This window comes from Mesoplodon densirostris, chromosome 3 (assembly GCF_025265405.1).
Source record: "Mesoplodon densirostris isolate mMesDen1 chromosome 3, mMesDen1 primary haplotype, whole genome shotgun sequence".
In the NCBI taxonomy this organism is placed as follows: Eukaryota; Metazoa; Chordata; class Mammalia; order Artiodactyla; family Ziphiidae; genus Mesoplodon; species Mesoplodon densirostris.
The window spans coordinates 63,334,382-63,354,486 of record NC_082663.1 but is presented as its reverse complement, the minus strand read 5'-3'; the positions used below and the strand labels follow the sequence as shown (position 1 = coordinate 63,354,486).

The window sequence follows — 20,105 nt, the reverse complement described above, 5'->3', positions numbered from 1 at the left end:
TCCTCATGAATTAAAAAATTAGAACCATGAAAGCTCCAGAAGAAAATGTAAGTGAATAGTTATCTGATCTTGAGGTAAGGAAGATCTTTTTAATCATTAAAGCAAAGGAAGAACCACCTTAAAAAGGAGGTCGTAGTCTTCAGTTTACAGTGAAAGAAATTCAGGGTGAAAAAAGTTAAAGCAGTCAGGATTGGAAATGAAAGTATAAGATGTTCGTTATAGACAGATTATAATATCTTACAGTTTGAAGGCCCAAAAAAATCAAATGACAAATTATTAAAACTAATAAAAATTGGCAAAATGTCCAAATACAGTGTACCTAAGAAGAAAGCAAAAACATTTATAAACTCTAAAAATATTGAATATATTTATATAACTAAGATTATTCTCTTCTTTTTAGATATAGATTGTCAAAATATTTTAATATATGCCTGCAGAGTACAGAAGAATTTTAATACTGTTTCAAAGGCATTTACTTTACATTTTTATATAATTTCTGATTTCATATCTATGTGTGTGATATCCTACTAATGTCTGTTATTGTGATTAATACTTTAGGGAAAACAGGAGTTAAGTGTTATGAATTTTTGTATATTTTTAAGAATTAATAGCTATAATCACTAATTCTTTTTTTTTTTTCTTCTTTTTTCCATTGTGTAATAGGTCAGTACTCCTGTCTTTGTACCAGTGAAAACTCATGTGCTGCTTCATCGGATGAGTGGAAAAGGACTAGCTGCCCATTATTTCTTTCCGAGACAGCCTTGCATTTTTGGTGATAATATGGTCTCTGTGCAAATAACATTGAATAATACCACTGATTGGAAGGTAGAAAATATCCACATAGGGGAAAAGAAACTTCCTGTGGGCATGCAAATGCATGTTTTTAATCCAATAGGTAAATAGTAATTCTCATTTAAAACTTTAACTGCATTTGATAATTAAATGTGTTCATTTTAAAAATAAAGTAGAATACATATTATTTTATTGACTATTAGCAAACTCAGTGTATATAAGTTTTTCCTTTTTAAACTGAATTTATCTTGTAAGATAAATACATGTCTTTGCCCTTAGTGAATTAGGTGCCAGCAATGGTAATACCAGTACTGATGAAAGACTGTGTCTGGAGAATCACAATTTCCTCCTATTTTCCTATCTGTATCACCTTCCCCCACCTCTGTTTCTGGTCAACTTCATTTCCTGCATGATTTTAGTCTGCCTTTGGGGTATCGTACCTTCCATATCTCTCCTTCCCCATTTCCCTTCATATTCCATAGATTGAAAAGTGAAGGGAGCAAAGACTGAGAGGGTATGTACTATTCTGTTTGTCTTCCTTTCCATACATAGAAGCTAGAATAGCCCACAGTATGTTACTGGTATTTTTACACATCATGTTTTTTTAATCTGTTGCCACCATTTAAAAATCAGTATTTTTTTTTACATTAAAGGACAAACCAAGAAATCTCACTGTTCATGGATAAAGCACAAGATTATGGCAGTACAGGTGCTTTATTCCCACCTGCATGCAGCACAACCAGCCGATGCCAAGCCGGCTGCCCCTACCACGTAACATGTGCTTTCCAGTCTACCTCAGTGCCCATGATATCATACTGTCTCTCCAGCTGTCATCCCCTTCCATTTTTTTAAGTGTTTTACAAAAAATACACCTTTTAAAACTTAAGTGTAACAATCGTACGGCTAACTTTGAGTTTAAAATAGTATAATAATTAGAATGTCTGTCTCTTTGTTTTGTGTAAGTGGAGGCAGTCCTACAGTTTAGTTGGGAGAAGCTTCAGGCAAAATCTTAATTAAATGTGATATAAGGTTTCTGTCACTGAATCCTTGAAATATTACCATCAGAAGGCTCCAGGTAGTTCCTTTTTATAATACTTTAGGTGAGCAAAGCCTTTTGACCGGGTAACTCTGCCTTTATTCATTATTGTCTATCATATAGCTATTCTGTTTTTTCTCCCTCTTTGCCTGAGTGAGCTCTTTCACATTGTTGAATTCTCTCCTATCATTTTCATGAGTCATTCAGTAAAGAAGTCATTCTTTGTGTTATATTTTTCCACAAAGAAAAAAAAATTCATAGATGAAATATGGTAGATTTTTATAAGCAACCAAAGTAGAGAGAAGTAGAGTTAAAGTAAGTTGATTTCAGAACCCATGTAATACCCTCTTTAAAAAATAATTTGGTAATTAAGACACTATTTAAAGACTACAGTGCCTGATTTTTATTGGATTATTTTATGAAGTTAATATATTGCTAAGGAATTAAAGAATATCCCAATTTGTATTCTTTTTTACTGCTTGAAATCCAGCTTTTTTTACCTAGTTAAAAAATTAATTTAGTTTAAAAAGTGTCACGCAGCTGATATATGCATTGTCTGAAGGTTGAAAATGTTATCCAAAGGTTAAAACAGTAGAACAGTGTTATCATGTCTTTGAGCTGGCATAATGAGTTGATGAGTTGACCTTTTGTTGGCCTATGTAGAATAGAAGAAATAAATATAATAAATTTCATAATATGGCCTTAACACCAAAATAAAATATGAATATATGTCATTGCCTCAGTACTAGTAATAGGCTTTCTTTCCTTTTCTTTTCTTAGGCAAAGTTTTTGTAGTGTTTCGTTTGTTCTGTTGACATTTATTGAATACCTTCAAGATACAGAATTCTTTCCCATGCAGTAATTTGTATGTAATACCACTTAGTCTCTTTCGTCAATAGGTAACAGTAGAGTTCAGAGTATGAAATATCTTAATTAGTCCAAAAAAATCATAGGAATGCAACAAAGAACAAATACTGCATTTTCATTTTTTGTGAAATAAGGGAAGTAAGATATTTGTTTTATTTAATAAGTACATATGTATATGTTAAGGAGTCCAGCGGCTTTCTTATTTGTCACCAATCTGTTCTCTTTTTTCTCTATAATATGAGATGACTTTTGTCAGGATTTTGCATGAAACTGGATTCCTTGCAAGAATATTAGGAATAAAGTGCCATTTTTCCCAAAGAGATCAGGCACATGTACATGAGAGGTTTAACACACACACACACACACACACACACACACACACACACACACACACTCACTCACTCACTCAAAGAGTAGCCTTAGGCTCTCTGCACTATATTCAGTGACTTTATGATTGACAAGTTTGAGTTCAGCTAAGATTTCACTAGTTACTGTACAACTGTCACATCAAAGTAGATGGCATCTTGTGTGATTTAATTTTTCATTATTAATGGTGCAGTGTAATAGAGCCAGTGTTTTTCAACCATTTCTACATAACCCTCTCATGTATATTGCAATGATCCAGAAGCAGTATTCAACTACAGACACCTGATTGAATAAACTTTTCCAATGTAGTAGGCTTCAAATATAAAAATCTATTATATGAATAATTTTATGCTGATCACTTTGCTCTTGAAGCATTCATATAATAAAACATATCACTGATCATGAACTATCCTTCAGAATTAGTATGGCACTAAGCTTACAGTTAATTATCTTAAGACTGAGGAAGTTATGAAACTGTGTCAGACAGTGCCATCATCAAGGCATCTTGAGAACTGTCACTTTGTCAAATGAAATATGAGAATACGTGATGTAGAGAGATCTGAGTTCCGAATGCCATCATGCTTTGGAGATGACAGCATTTACTACCAATGTGGTGTCAGCTGCAAATAAGACCAAACCCCAGTATAGCTGTGGCACAGAAGAAAACATCAAGGATTCACTGAAGAATAGTTTTGAGCAATGTGACTGACAAAACTATGAACTGATAAGGTGTAGCTTTAGGAGAAGTGCAAGAAAACTATTATTATGGTAATTTACAATAAAGCTTGTTTGCCAGAGATTAGGTAGCAAGTCTTCTGGTACTTAACATGCCATCCTGGTAAATGTTAGGTTTATAAACAAATTAAATTCAAACTGGAATCACCAAACCAACTAATAAGCAAGCAAACCAATAACACTTTAAAAATCAACATCAAACAAATACCTTCTTATAATGCCTAATCTTCATTGAGCCTTTGAGATATAAAAACACTTAATATCTTAAGCTTATTGAATTGTTCTTTTGTCCTATCTGTACCATCATTTCTGTAATGGTTAGCATTAAATGGCAAATTATACCTATCAACAAGCCCTAGAATAATCACAGTCTACTGGATTAGTGTATGCTTGCTAAAATATAACTACATCTAATAATATATATGCAGAAGAGATAAAACTAAATATAAAGCTACTGTGCAATACAACTGCAGTTATACTAGAGACTTTAAGCAAAGTAGAAATCAAAAGTGAATGGTTTCTATTTAAATATAATATATATACATAAATATACTTAATAGGTATATGTTTAAGATCCCTCATTATTCTAATGTACAGCATTACACTTTGACTCTGGAATCATAAGCAGAATAAAATGGTGTTATTGTTTGTCTTGAGTTTTATCATTATCAACTGAAAAAACACCAGTATTGTATATTGAAACAGTTATTTCCCACACTTGATTAGTTGATAGATGAAGCTTCAGAAATTACAAATCTACGAAATGTCACTTTATTTTTTTTTTTCAAGATAACCTAATCTGCTACTAAATTTTCTTCCAGTAATTTTTTGACTAATGCAGTTAGACTTATTGTTTTGGGTTCCTATAATGCCAGTTGTCTTGGTTAATATCTGAGGACAACAAATTAATTTCTTCTTCCAGCTTTGCTTTAATTTGCATGTTTTAAATTTTGGGAATTTAGAACATTGTTGAAAATTTACTTTTTATATCTAGAGTAAATATTCCATAGTTTTAAGTACACAATCTCTTAAAAGCACCCAGCACCTGTTACAGTTGTTCCAAACAGGAAAACATTTATTTCCTTCTCACCTTCAATGCCTATAAAGACAATATTGTAAAACATGAAATTTCTCAGGATGAGGTGTATTTCTGAAACAAATAGATATAATGTGTTCATTGAAGTATGTGCAGAATTAAGTTGTGAAAAAGAGAGCCTTCAAGTGAAATTACTTTATAATTTGCTTTAATACTCCTAGTTTGAAATTATTCTTACAAGCCATCATTAAATTTGACTGTTTTAACCAAACTACAAACATTACATAAGATTTTAGTGTTTAGTCTTTTTCACATCCTCTGTGTTTCCATGTCTAAATTATCTTATCTCCTAGAATCTCTTGAGCCTGAGGGATCCATTACTGTTTCAATGGGTATTGACTTTTGTGATTCCACTCAGACTGCCAGTTTCCAGTTGTGGTAAGTTTAATTGTTCGTCTATATTTCATATTACTGTAAACAATAGCAGATTAAAATTGAGGCTTTCAGCAGCTTTTTCTTTGAGAGACAAAACATTTACACAAACATGCTTTTCTTTGGCAATGTTTAGACTGCCGTGGACAAATTACGTGCAATATATGTTTTTAGTATTTGTTACACAGATGGCCATTACAGTCTGCCATATGTGGTTGAACTTCACAGTTTGTTGGCTAAAGTAAGAAGCTACTGCTAATTTTTGGGGGTTTTTTTTTGCTTATCTCTGTGCTTGTGGAAAATTTATGATAAAATTCATGAGGAAAACTCAGGAGAAATTAAAAACTTTAATAATATTGTTGGCTAGCCCAGAGAAGATATCTTTTGAAATATTTTATATGTTATCTCGAGCCTCTTAAGTGGAGAATTATTGATTCTGTCAGTACCAAAAACTCATAGATTTTTCATAGATTTTTACTTTAATTTACAAACTGCTTTTGATAAAATTCAAAAGAGAACATTTATCAGTTGGCAAAGGTTTCATAGGTGAATACTATTCAAAAGAGCTTTTTAAGAATTGTGTTTTTTCATTGTTATTGTTTTATATAATGTTTTACACATTTCTGATGAAATCCAGAAACTATTAGCAAACTAATGCAAAGCTGTATTCATGCATGTTTAAGAATTATCTTTGAACTCATTTCTTTGGTATTTTTCTGATCTAAGATATGATGTGTTATTTTGATTTGAAGTTGTTCTTATTCTGAAAAGAATTGAGGCATTTTATTTATCTAAATTTTAGCTAGCTTCTAACATAATTTTTGATGATAAAAATCTCCAGGTTTAGGAAATAGGCACTTTTAAATAAGTTTATAGGTTGAATATAGTGAACCTTTCTTTTTCATATACCTTTTCAGTTTACCAGTAATTCAGGCCTAATATTATACCATTTATTGCTGAGAACCTGCAATGATGAATATAAGCAATGTAGCATAACACATTGATTTTATGCAGATCATCACCTTTATGTTTTGGGAGGTCTGCTATATTAGTGATATATAAAAACTGATTACTTTTCCCCACATTGCCTAGTAATTGTTTATTATTTTTCTATTAGACAAACAACACAGATCAATATTACTGAACACAAGACTATGAGTAACATCATTCTAAATAGATTTACCTCCAACACCAGAGGTATATTCATTTTAATGATTTCAACAATGTGAGCCCAATGACAAAGCTTATGCGCTAAATTACGGCAAGATTAAGAACTAAAAAAATTCTTCTTTCTTTTCAATTTATATAAAAAACCTTTGACATTTCTGTGCAATGAAGGGTTTTAAAAAAGGTTTTTCCATTACAAAGATTTTCTCTTTAGTCCATTACACAAGATTTACATCTTGTCTTTCACAATTAACTAAGTCCCTTTAGGGATAAATATTTAGGTAATGTTTGATTTTTATCTTATGTTGGAAAGTATATATAAACAGTTTTTTCTCAGTTTCTCTTAAACTAATTTTAGGAAAATGATGAATTTATTTTAGATAGAAAATAGCCTTAGCTATTATAAGCATTTATATTAATATGTTTTTCTGTTGTGAAGGTATAAATTAGTTATATATTTTAGATTTTTATTAAGCACATATGCACACTAGATCAAAAATTATTTTTGTGTGTGTTCCAAAAAGAACACTTAGTCTTACATCAAATGTAATTGATCCTGAAGCAGTGTAATCACAATTACTCACTTTCTTAATTGGCCTGCCCAAAATCAGAAAATGGAAACCGATCGACAGTGTTTAAATCAATAGCTTCATAGTAGTTCTAGTGGGGTTAGGGAGATAGTGGTAATGGGTTGATCAATTGGTCTTAGATGCCAATCACTGACTGTGCCTTTTGCATAGTAAATAGCACTTTTTCCTTAGTGATGAGCTGTATTAGTTTTGGTAGTTCAATAAAAAGGAAAAAAAAAGCAAGAATGGCCGATATTGAATTTTTTCCTCAAAATACATTATACAAATCAATACATAAAATTATGGGTAATAAGAGCATATTTGATAGGAAGCCTTCAGAAATGCTGAGAACATGGACTGTGAGCCTTTCAGGTACACTTCTATTTATTAAAAGAAAAGGAACCAGAGTAAAATGATCCTACTTTAGCTTTTAGATTAATTCTGTATTATTATAGTTATATGACGCATATATAGATAGATAAAGCTATTATATATAACTATGTAGTTATATGGACACTTGATAAGTATCAATGTCTCTTTTTTTGCTTTGCATTTTAAATGGTCATCAAATTAAGTCCTTGATTAAATTTATTGAGATTGAAAATATGTATAATATACATAAATGTACCTCTCTAAAAGTAGATACAGTACATAAACAGGTCTCATCCTTGTGATTAGCAGATATTAATGTATTAACTAGTATGAAAAATTATATGGCTTAGCTCAAGTTAGAGGACTGAGTGCTAACATCCGCCCCTCTTTTTGCCCAAAATCCATTAAAAAGACAGAAAATACATTCTTTAATAGAAAATGAGCACTAAAAAGAGAAAGAGTGCTATTAGCGGACCAGAAATTGTGAAGAATTATTGGCAGTTAGAAAGCAAATGGGAGCAGATAAACAATAACAGAGAAAATAAAAACCACAGAGCAAAACACTCATGGGAGAAAACTACTATAATGGTAAGAACAAATCTGGCAGAATATCAAACACAAAGTGAACTAGCAAAAAGAAAAGTTAGGGTAAGACAGTATTAGGGAATTAAAGAATGACTTCCAACCTGCAGTTCCCCAACCTTGCCCCTAGCAGCAGGCAACATACACATTTAATCAGAGACCTAAAAATTACCCTGTAAAGAAAGTGAACAACTACTTGCCTGGGAAGGACTTTTGGTGAGGATGTGCCCTAAGAGAACAGCGGGGGTTGAGTTTATAGGAAGGAGGCCGGATGGTCAGAGATGAGATGAAATGCAGTTCTACCCAAGAGAATGATATTCTCAAGTCGCCTACCACTAGGGTAAAGCCAATCTTTCATCTGTTGGTGGAGAGATAAGGCCATTGCCTACCTGCCTCCCAACTTCATGACCATAACCAGTCATGTCTCACCCACTTAAGAAAACTCCAGCCAGCCCACCAGGGGAGAGGAGACCCATAGAAATAACACTCACTAACATGTATCGAGCAGTAGCTGTGTGCTAGGCACTGTTCTAAACACTGCATTGTGTATGTTAGTTTACTTAATTCTCAAAACATGCCTATGAGGTGAGTATTATTATTATTCCATTTTAGAGGTGAGTAAACTAAGGCACAGGAAGAAAACTTGCCCAAAATCTTATAGCTAATGTGCAGCAGAACTTGCTTTGTTTGTTAATTAACCTGGTCCTTCATTATAAATATAAACAGACAGCTTAGGATGAGCAGACTTTTGAGGGAAAGCCTCAATTTGAAAGGGAAAGCTCAAAATGACATACAAAGACTTAACAATTGTGAAGGGAGCAATTTGAGAAAGAAAAGAGATATCTTTAAAAATTACAACTAATATCTGCTTCAAGAGAACTATATCTGTAAAGCAAGAATATACTGCTTATTTGAGAAGGAGTAATTAGACAATTTAAAATACATTCTTGGAGATCTAAAAACATAAAAAGCCAAAAGGACTCAGTAGGTGGATGATAGACTGGACACAGCTGAAGCCTGATTTAGTGTTCCATAAGAGGGAGTCAATGAAATCAACCAGAATAGAAGGCAAAAAGACAAAGATGGAAAATAACGAAAAAAAAAAAAGTTAACAGAATCAATTCATCTGGGACTTCCCTGGTGGCGCAGTGGTTAATAATATGCCTGCCAATGCAGGGGGCATGGGTTCAATCCCTGGTCCAGGAGGATCCCACATGCCGCAGAGCAACTAAGCCCGTGGACCACAACTACTTAGCCCGTGTGCCACAACTACTGAAGCCCATGTGCCTAGAGCCCATGCTCCACAACAAGAGAAGCCACCGCAATGAGAAGCCCACGTACCACAATGAAGAGTAGCCCCTGCTCACCGCAACTAGAGAAAGCCCGCATGCAGCAACGAAGACCCAATGCAGCCAGAAATTAATTAACTAATTAATTAATTTTTTTAAATGATGCTTCCTCTTTAAAAAAAAAAGAATCAATTCATCTAATAGAAGATCTAGAAGGAAAGAAAAGAGACAATGGAGAAAAATAATTAAATAAATTATAGGAGAAAATTTTCCCAAGCAAAAGAAATGTACACGCCTTCAGATTGAAAGGACCCATCAAAGGCCAAACAGAGTAAATGTGAACAACTAGCAAAAAGGCCACATCCTGGTAGAATTTTTATTGTTTTTTAATATTTTTTTTTAATTTTTGCATTTTTTTAAAGTAATTTTTATTGGAGTATGGTTGCTTTACAATGTTGTGTTAGCCTTCAGTGCACAACAAAATGAATCAGCCATACACATACAGTTATTATCCCCTCCCTTTTGGACTTCCCTCCCATTTAGGTTACCACAGTGCATTAGGTAGAGTTCTCTGTGCTATACAGTATGTTCCCATCAGTTGTCTATTTTATACATAGTATCAGTAATGTATATGTGTCAATCCCAGTCTCACAATTCCACCCCACCCCTTTCCCCCTTGGTATCAGTACATTTGTTCTCTACATCTGTGTCTCTATTTCTGCTTTGAATATAAGATCATCTATACCATTTTTCTGGATTCCACATATATGCATTATTATACAATAATTGCTTTACTCTTTCTGACTTACTGACTCACTCTGTATGACACTCTCTAGGTCCATCCATGTCTCTACAAATGACCCCATTTAGTTCCTTTTAATGGCTGAGTGATATTCCATTATATATATGTACCACATCTTCTTTATCTATTCCTCTGTTGATGGACATTTAGGTTGCTTCCATGTCCTGGCTATTGTAAATAGTGCTGCTATGAACATTGGCATGCATGTGTTTTTTTGAATTATGGTTTTCTCTGGGTATATGCCCAGTAGTGGGATTGTTGGGTCATATGGTAGTTCTGTTTTTAGTTTTTTAAGGAACCTCCATGCTGTTTTCCGTAGTGGCTGTATCAATTTACATTCCCACCAACAATGTTTGAGGGTTCCCTTTTCTCCACACCTTCTCCAGCATTTATTGTTCACAGATTTTTTGATGATGGCCATTCTGACCGGTGTGAGGTGATACCTCATTGTAGTTTTGATTTGCATTTCTCTAATGATTAGTGATGTTGAGCATCTTTTCATGTGTTTGTGAGCAATCTGTATATCTTCTTTGGAGAAATATCTGTTTAGGTCTTCTGCCCATTTTTGGATTGGGTTGTTTGTTTTTTTGATATTGAGCTTATGAGCTGCTTGTACATTTTGGAAATTAATCCTTTGTCAGTTGCTTCATTTGCAGATATTTTCTCCCATTCTGAGGGTTGTCTTTTCGTCTTGTTTATGGTTTCCTTAGCTGTGCAAAAGCTTTTAAGTTTCATTAGGTCCCATTTCTTTATTTTTGTTTTAATTTTCATTACTTTAGGAGGTGGGTCAAAAAAGATGTTGCTGTGATTTATGTCAAAGAGTGTTCTGCCTGTGTTTTCCTCTAAGAGTTTTATAGAGTCTGGTCTTACATTTAGGTCTTTAATCCATTTTGAGTTTATTTTTGTGTATGGTATTAGGGAGTGTTCTAACTTCATTCTTCTACATGTAGCTGTCCAGTTTCCCCAGCGCCACTTATTGAAGAGGCTGTCTTTTCTGCATTCTATATTTTTGCCTCCTTTGTCATAGATTAGGTGACCATAGGTGTGTAGGTTTATCTCTGGGCTCTCTATCCTGTTCCATTGATCTATATTTCTGTTTTTGTGCCAGTACCATATTGTCTTGATTACTGTAGCTTTGTAGTATAGTCTGAAGTCAGGGAGTCTGATTCCTCCAGCTCCATTTTTTTCCCCTCAAGATTGCTTTGGCTATTCGGGGTCTTTTGTGTCTCCATACAAATTTTCGGATTTTTTGTTCTAACTCTGTAAAAAATGCCATTGGTAGTTTGATAGGGATTGCATTGAATCTATAGATTGCTTTGGGTAGTATAGTCATTTTCACAATATTGATTCTTCCAATCCAAGAACATGGTATTTCTCTCCATCTGTTTCTGTCATCTTTGATTTCTTTCATCAGTGTCTTATAGTTTTCTGAGTACAGGGCTTTTACCTCCTTAGGTAGGTTTATTCCTAGGTATTCTTTTTGTTGCAATGGTGAATGGGATTGTTTCCTTAATTTCTCTTTCTGATCTCTTGTTGTTAATGTATAGGAATGCAAGAGATTTCTGTGCATTAATTTTGTATCCTGCAACTTTACCAAATTCATTGATTAGCTCAAGTAATTCTCTGGTGACATCTTTAGGATTATCTGTATATAGTATTATATCATCTGCAAACAGTGACAGTTTTACTTCTTCTTTTCCAATTTGTATTCCTTTTATATCTTTTTCTTCTCTGATTGCTGTGGCTAGGACTTCCAAAACTCTGTTGAATAATAGTGGCGAGAGTGGACATCCTTGTCTTGTTCCTGATCTTAGAGGAAATGCTTTCATTGAGAATGATGTTTGCTGTGGGTTTGTCGTATATGGCCTTTATTAGGTTCCCTCTATGCCCGCTTTCTGGAGAGTTTTTGTCATAAAACTTAAATTTTGTCAAAAGCTTCTTCTGCATCTGTTGAGATGATTGTATGGGTTTTATTCTTCCACTTGTTAATATGGTATATCACATTGATTGATTTGTGTGTATTGAAGAATCCTTGCATCCCTGGGATAAATCCCACTTGATCATGGTGTATGATCCTTTTAATGTGTTGTTGGATTTGTTTGCTAGTATTTTGTTGAGGATTTTTGCATCTATGTTCATCAGTGATATTGGTGTGTAATTTTCTTTTTTTGTGATATCTTTGTCTGTTTTTGGTATCAGGGTGATGGTAGCCTTGTAGAATGAGTTTGGGAGTGTTCCATCCTCTGCAATTTTTTGGAAGAGTTTGAGAAGGATGGGTGTTAGCTGTTCTCTAAATATTTGATAGAGTTCACCTGTGAAGCCATCTGGTCCTGGACTTCTGTTTGTTGGAAGATTTTAATCACAGTTTCAATTTCATTACTTGAAATTGATCTGTTCATATTTTCTATTTCTTCTTGATCCAGCCTTGGAAGGTTGTACTTTTCTAAGAATTTGTCCATCTCATCGAGGTTGTCCATTTTATTGGCATATAGTTGCTTGTAGTACTCATGATCCTTTGTATTTCTATGGTGTCAGTTGTAACTTCTCCTTTTTCATTTCTAATGTTACTGATTTGAGTCCTCTCCCTTTTATTTTTGATGGGTCTGGCTAAAGGTTTATCAATTTTGTTTATCTTCTCAAAGAACCAGCTTCTAGTTTTATTGATTATTGCCATTGTTTTCTTTGTTTCTGTTTCATTTATTTCTGCTCTGATCTTTTATGATTTCTTTCCTCCTACTGACTTAGGGTTTTGTTTTTTCTTCTTTCTCTGGTTGCTTTAGGTTTAACATTAGGTTGTTCATTTGAGATGTTTCTTGTTTCTTTGAGGTAGAATTGTATTGCTATAAACTTCCATCTTAGAATGGCTTTTGCTACATCCCTTAGGTTTTGGGTCATCATGTTTTCATTGTCATTTGTTTCTAGGTATTTTTTGATTTCCTCAGTGATCTCTTAGTTATTAAGTAGTGTATTGTTTAGCCTCCATGTGTTTGTATTTTTACAGTTTTTTTCCTGTAATTGATTTCTAATCTCGTAGCATTGTGATCGGAAAAGATGCTTGCTACGATTTCAGTTTTCTTACATTTACGGAGGCTTGATTTGTGACCCAAGATGTGATCTACCCTGGAGAATGTTCCATGAGCACTTGAGAAGAAAGTGTATTCTGCCACTTTTGGGTGGAATGTCCTATAAATACCAATTAAGTCTGTTTGGTCTGTTGTGTCATTTAAAGCTTGTGTTTCCTTTTTTATTTTCATTTTGGATGATCTGTCCATTGGTGTAAGTGGGGTGTTAAAGTCCCCCACTGTTATTGTGCTACTGTCGATTTCTCCTTTTATGGCTGTTAATATTTGCCTTATATATTGAGGTGCTCCTATGTTGGGTGCATAGATGCTTACAATTGTTTTATCTTCTTCTTGGATCGATCCCTTGATCATTATGTAGTGTCCTTCCTTGTCTCTTGCAATAGTCTTTATTTTAAAGTCTGTCTTGTCTGATATGAGTATTGCTACTCCAGCTTTCTTTTGATTCCCATTTGCATGGAATATCTTTTTCCATCCCCTCACTTTCACTCTGTATGTGTCCCTAGGTCTGAAGTGGGTCTCTTGTAGACATCATATATACGGGTCTTGTTTTTTTATCCATTAGCCAGTCTGTGTCTTTTGGTTGGAGCATTTAATCCATTCACATTTAAGATAATTATAGATATGTATGTTCTTATTACCATTTTCTTACTTGTATTGGGTTTGTTCTTGTAGGTCTTTTTCTTTTCTTGTGTTTCCCACCTGAGGAAGCTCCTTTAGCATTTACTGTAATGATGGTTTGGTGGTTCTGAATTCTCTTAGCTTTTGCTTGTCTGTGAAGCTTTTGATTTCTCCGTGGATTCTGAATGAGATCCTCGCTGGGTAGAGTAATCTTGGTTGTAAGTTTTTCCCTTTTACCACTTTAAATATGTCCTGCCATTCGCTTCTGGCCTGCAAAGTTTCTGCTGAAAAATCAGCTGACAACCTAATGGGGATTCTCTTGTAGGTTATTTGTTGCTTCTGGTAGAATTTTTAATAAGGAGAAAACTACTCTAGTATCTTCCAGAGAGGTGAAGAAAAGCAGCTTACCTAAAAATGAACAAGAATGTGAGTGGAATCAGATTCCTTATCAGTACTGTCATCAGTTCTGGTGGCCAGAAGGCAAGGGACGTAACCTTTAAAATTTGGTGGAAATGAAATAGACATATTTCAGACAAGCAAAGATTCCATCAGTTTACCCCCCAGTGACCCTTTCTTGAAAGGATTACTCAAAGATATACTATAGTAAAAAAAAATTTTTTATTTTGTGACAGAGAAAAACAGAATAAAAAGTAGACAGATAATTCAACCTGTAAAATCCATCAATGTGTAAAAATAATTGTTCACCCCTAATGTAAAAAATAAATTTTAATAATCTGGAACCAAAATCTTGATGTGGGGGCTTCCCTGGTGGCGCAGTGGTTGAGAGTACGCCTGCCGATGCAGGGGACACGGGTTCGTGCCCCGATCCCGGAAGATCCCACATGCCGCGGAGCGGCTGGGCCCGCGAGCCATGGCCACGGAGCCTGTGTGTCCGGAGCCTGAGCTCCGCAACGGGAGAGGCCACAGCAGTGAGAGGCCCGCATACAGCAAAAAAAAGAAAAAAAAAAAAAAAAATCTTGATGTGGACAAGGATGAGGAATGATGGTGTTCTTGTCATGCATGGCAAGAGGATTGATTGATGGCTAAAAGGAGTTTAAATATGGTTTAAAATGTTAAAGCTAACCTCTAAATTAAGGGAAATATGATGTATTATAACCTCCAAATGACTAAAGGGAAGAAGTAACGGAGTGCTTAAAACTTGACCAGTTTAACACAGCAGGAAAAGGAAGAAAAGCATGGTAAATAGAAAACAAAACAAGATGACTAGAAGGGGCCACACATACTAGTTATCAGAATTCATGTCAATAAGTTAAATTCCAGTGATACTGAACATGTAAAAAGCACAATTCAATATATACTATTTATAAGAACTCCACCTTAAAGAGGATGGCACAGAAAAATTGAGAATTTAAAAAATAAAATTTGTGTGTGTGTGTGTTTATTATCAGACATACAAGTTACCTGTCACCACATGAAATATCAGAAGCATTCTCTTTTAAGTCAGAAAAGCAAGACAAGGTTACCCTCTTTCAACACTATTTCACATTTTTATTTAAGCTAATAAATAGGATACTGTTTAGGTACAGATCATTATGTGAAAATCATTAACATTTCTGTATGGTAGGAATAACCAATTTTAAGACATTATGAATAAAATTATTCTTTTTACAAGAACAACGAAAGGAATAAATTAACAAATATATGATACCTATGTGGGAATTTTTTTAAAAAAAACATGAAACTGGGCTTCCCTGGTGGCACAGTGGTTAAGAGTCCACCTGACGATGCAGGGGACACGGGTTCGTGCCCTGGTCCAGGAAGATCCCACATGCCGCGGAGCGGCTGGGCCCGTGAGCCATGGCCGCTGAGTCTGCGCGTCCGGAGCCTGTGCTCCGCAACAAGAGAGGCCACAACAGTGAGAGGCCTGCGTACCATAAATAAATAAATAAATAGATAGGTAGGTAGATAGATAAATAATAAATGAGTAAGTAAGTAAGTAAATAAGTACATAAGTACATACATACATACATACATACATACATACCTGAAACTTTCCTGAAGGCCATAAAAAGAAGATATAAATAACGTAATAAGTATCCTATGTTTCTAAATGGGAGGGAGTACGCTCCCTCAGGTTAATCTTCAAATTCAGTTTGATTCAATGCTAAATTCCAGTAAGCCTTTTCAAGGAACTTGACAAATTTCTAAAATTCAACTGGAAAAAAGAATGTCCAAGAAAAGTCAAAACAAAAATTTAATGAGAAAAGCCTTTTTCAATAATAACTTCAAAATATTCTTCAAAGTCGCAAGAATATTTTTATTCAATGTAATTGGCTATTGGCGAAGGAATCAGTAAAACAAAACAGAGAATTTAGAAATTTTGTATATCATAAAGCTGACATTTCATATCACTGGGGGAAGAATGGACCAATCAGTAAATGATGTGAGAACTGTTATCGGGAAAAAACCAAAGATACCTTCCTCCCACAGATTACTCCAAAATAAATTCCAGATGGATTTATGGTTTAATTATAGAAACTATAAAAGTGTTTAGAAATAATATAGACAAATATTTTTATACTCTTTGGGGGCAAAAGTCAAGCAAGACACAATATCCAGAAAGATACAGTGAAAAATTGACAGGCTTGATTATTAAAAATTTTAAACTTCTCTACAAAGAAGAAAAAAATAGATACCATAACAGGTGAGAGATAGAAAGTATTACAGCGTATTTAGGAGACAGAAGTTTAGTAACCAGAATATATAAAGAACTCTTGCAATCAATAAAAAGGAATCTAATATAAAAGTGGAGAAAGGTTGAGAATAGTTTATTTACAAGAAAAGAAATGCGAATGATCCATAACAATAACATATCCAACACTGGTAATAGACAGGGAAATTAAAAAATTTTCATTCATCAGATTTGCAAAATTTTAAAATAATTTTAATATCTGAAATGGAAGGTACAGAAAAACATGTATTCTTATTTACTGTTTGTGGAACTTGTTGGCACCACTTTTTTTAGGTCAGTTTGGCAGTATTTATCCAATGCTGATTATTCATACTCTTCAACTTAGTGATTTCATTTTTAGGGTGTCAAGCTTGGGGAGATATTGGTGCTTGTGCTGAAGAAATAGATCTATCCAAGGTTATTAAGTAAACATTGTTTGTAATAGAGAAAATTTGCAAATGAGAATTGATGGGGGAATGCTTAAATAAATTATGATACATCCCTATTATGGATGTAGGTTTTGAGTATCAGTTATGCATTAAGCACTCTACTGGGTTATGTTATTTCATTTAATCGTTAAAACGAGCCTACAACGGTGTCATTTTTCTCACTTCATAGATAAGGAAATTTGAGTCTCACAATGGTTAGACTACTTGCACATTTCTTAGCTAGAAAATTTACCAGTTTGGATCGTAGAAGTCTGTGGAATGAGATTATATGTGGTACAATATGCATTACAGTTAAATATAGAACAGGTAGAATCTTGTTTTACATTAAACTATTACACCATCTGATCCCATGTAATTAGGCTATTTAGAGCTGCCTAATAATAGTACTTTGTTGATCAGGTGAACTGTTAATTCTGTTAAATTTACATCTATCATTACTCATTTTCAACATTCCCCTATCCATGTCAAGATAGCTGTGTTTAGCCCCATGTTCAACCAAAGAAGATGAGAAGAAAAAGAGCAGGACAAAAGAAAAGAAGAGCTATAAGGAGAGAGAAGCGAACAATAAAAAAAGGGCAAAATATTTAAAAGGAGGCGCATAAAAATTATGGAGAGCATCTTAGAACACTAATATAAATGAAAGTAAATTTTCCCCAAAATAAAGAGGAAACATTCCATCTTACTCCCTGCTAAGCCAAACCTTGCTTAGAAGCTGAGACTGGCTTATGAAGTATGTTATGTATATTAATTAGATTTTGCATTCAGTTGTGTGTAACAGAAACCCAACCGTAGTAACTTCACCAAATAGGGGTTTATTTATTATTCTCCTGGTACCAGAAGAACACAGGACAGCAGTTAGGAGCAGCTGGAGTAGCTCCACAATGTCTTCTGGTATAAGGTCTTTCCAACTTTTTGTTCCGTGAGCTAATTTCATTAGCATGTGCCAGTCATCCTCGGGGTCACAAGATGGCTTCTATCCTTCCAGGATTCTGTCTGCATCCTAGGCCAAAAAAAAAAAGGAAAGAAGTGACATGGAGGGAGGAGCCACATCTGTGTCAGAAAAGCAAAACTTGGGACTTCCCTGGTGGTCCAGTGGTTTAGAATCCGCCTTCCAATGCAGGGGACAACGGGTTCAATCCCTGGTCGGGGAACTAAAATCCCACGTGCCGCAGGGCAACTAAACCCATGCGCCACAACTAGAGAGCCGTGTGCCACAACTACAGAGCCCATGTGCCACAGCTACAGAGCCCGCACGCCACAACTAGAGAGAAGCCTGCACCGCAACAAAGAGCCTGCGCACTGCAACATAAGATTCCACGTGCTGCAACTAAGACCCAACACAGCCAAAAAATAAAAAGAAATACTAAAAAAAAAAAAAAAGAAAAGCAAAACTTTCCCAGGAGTCCCCAGCAGACTTCTGTTCAGGCTTCATTGGTCATAACCGGGTCACTTGATCAGTCTTAGCTACAAGAGGCTGAGGAGAGTGTTCTGGTGGGCACATTGTCTACCTGAACAAAATCAGGATTATATCAGGAAAGAAGAAAAAGGAAAAAAAAAAATACTGAGTAAGCAACAAGTAGTGTCTGCCACAGCCATGTTCCAGTTTTATTACATTTGTCTCATAAGACCCATTTTGGATGAACTTATATCCTTAGCTTTTCATACAGAATTACATGTTAATCATTTCACCAACCACAGAAAATAAAACATGCATTACCCAAAAGTAACAAAAGTGAAACATACCCAGTCAAGTTGAATAGTATAAATTTGTCTCTAACACATGGGTTGTTGCCTGTGGGGACATTTCAGGGTCACCTTTTTCCCCCAAACTTAAGCCTTCTGCTTATCCACCTTGATTTTCATATATGCCTTAGAAGGCAAGACTACCTTCTCTTCTTTTCTCCGCTCTCACACCCTTCTCCCTGGTCATCAGTGCTGTAGAGCTACCTTTAACCAAGGGGTAAATGGGATCCTTTTCAGGAGTGTTGGAAAGGAGAAGGCTGGTCATTTCACCTGTAATCTAAAAGAAAACACAAGTAGAGATAGTGTAGTATGTGTAATTTAACCCAGTGGTCCCTAACTTTTAAAATTGTATACGTCTTAGTAAAATATTTATACTACACACTCCCTATATGTATTGTGTGTGTCTCACTGTGCTAACATATTATGTATGTACTAAGATATTATGTACAGACAAAAATAGAACTTCAGATAGAATGAGAAAAAAATAAATATAATTGATAGGTTTTTTTTTCATCAGTGGATTTTCTACCTCAGGGGAGTGCCTTGTCCTTTCCCACTTTGGAGAACACTGATTTATCCAGTTATTTGAAGCCAAAATTTTATATTTAACACTAAATTAGTTCATGATATATATACCTATCCATTTACTCCTTTATCAGCCTTTAATGTGACTTAGCCTTCCATTACATCAGCCTGGTCTTATCCTTCAAGTGTCCTACCCTCAACACTTCTATCTTAATAGCTGCTTTTATGCTGTTTTTGGAAGAAATATCCTCCTTCATTCCAGGGCTGACCCATTCACCTAGTTCTTATGCTCTTAATCCCAACCTCGTTTACCTCCTCTAAGACCTTACCCTATCTATTTCTTTGTGTTGCACCAGCCTTTAATTATGCTCGTTTCTTTAAGCATTTTTCTTTTGCCTCTGTGTCCTTATGAAGCTTCTGCTGCTTTCTGTCCCATCTTTTTCCCTGCCAGTTTTTCCATTCACCTTCAACTCACTGCGTTCTGCATTCTTCCTCCAGCTTTTTTTTTTTTTTTTTTTTTTTTTTGTGGTACGCGGGCGTCTCCCTGTTGTGGCCTCTCCCGTTGCGGAGCACAGGCTCCGGACACGCAGGCTCAGCGGCCATGGCTCACGGGCCCAGCCGCTCCGCAGCATGTGGGATCTTCCCGGACCGGGGCACGAACCCGTGTCCCCTGCATCGGCAGGTGGACTCTCAACCACTGTGCCACCAGGGAAGCCCCGTTCCTCCAGCTTTTACACGTGCTGCTTTTTATTCCTCCCTGCAGTATTTGACACGCACCTTTTCTCCCCAGCCACTCTTTTCCAGGCTCTTCTGCAAGTTGCACCACTTCTGTTTTTACTTACATGCAGGGCTTCCCCAGGTTTCCACCTTATCCTTCTTCTTGGTATATCTTTTTTTCCTACATGATCTTATCTACTTACAAGGCTTCAGCCCTTCCCTGTACCATTCTG

The 20,105-nt window shown here is 35.1% G+C and overlaps 1 protein-coding gene across 1 annotated transcript in view; it reads left to right on the top strand.

Moving 5' to 3' along the window:
- Nucleotides 1-20,105, top strand: part of AP3B1 (adaptor related protein complex 3 subunit beta 1) — a 281,724-nt gene that overhangs the window by 240,582 nt on the left and 21,037 nt on the right. The window contains exons 23-24 of the mRNA XM_060093077.1: nucleotides 664-895; nucleotides 5,186-5,270. Of these exons, the coding sequence (XP_059949060.1) occupies nucleotides 664-895; nucleotides 5,186-5,270 (317 nt within the window). The remainder of the gene's footprint in view (nucleotides 1-663; nucleotides 896-5,185; nucleotides 5,271-20,105) is intronic.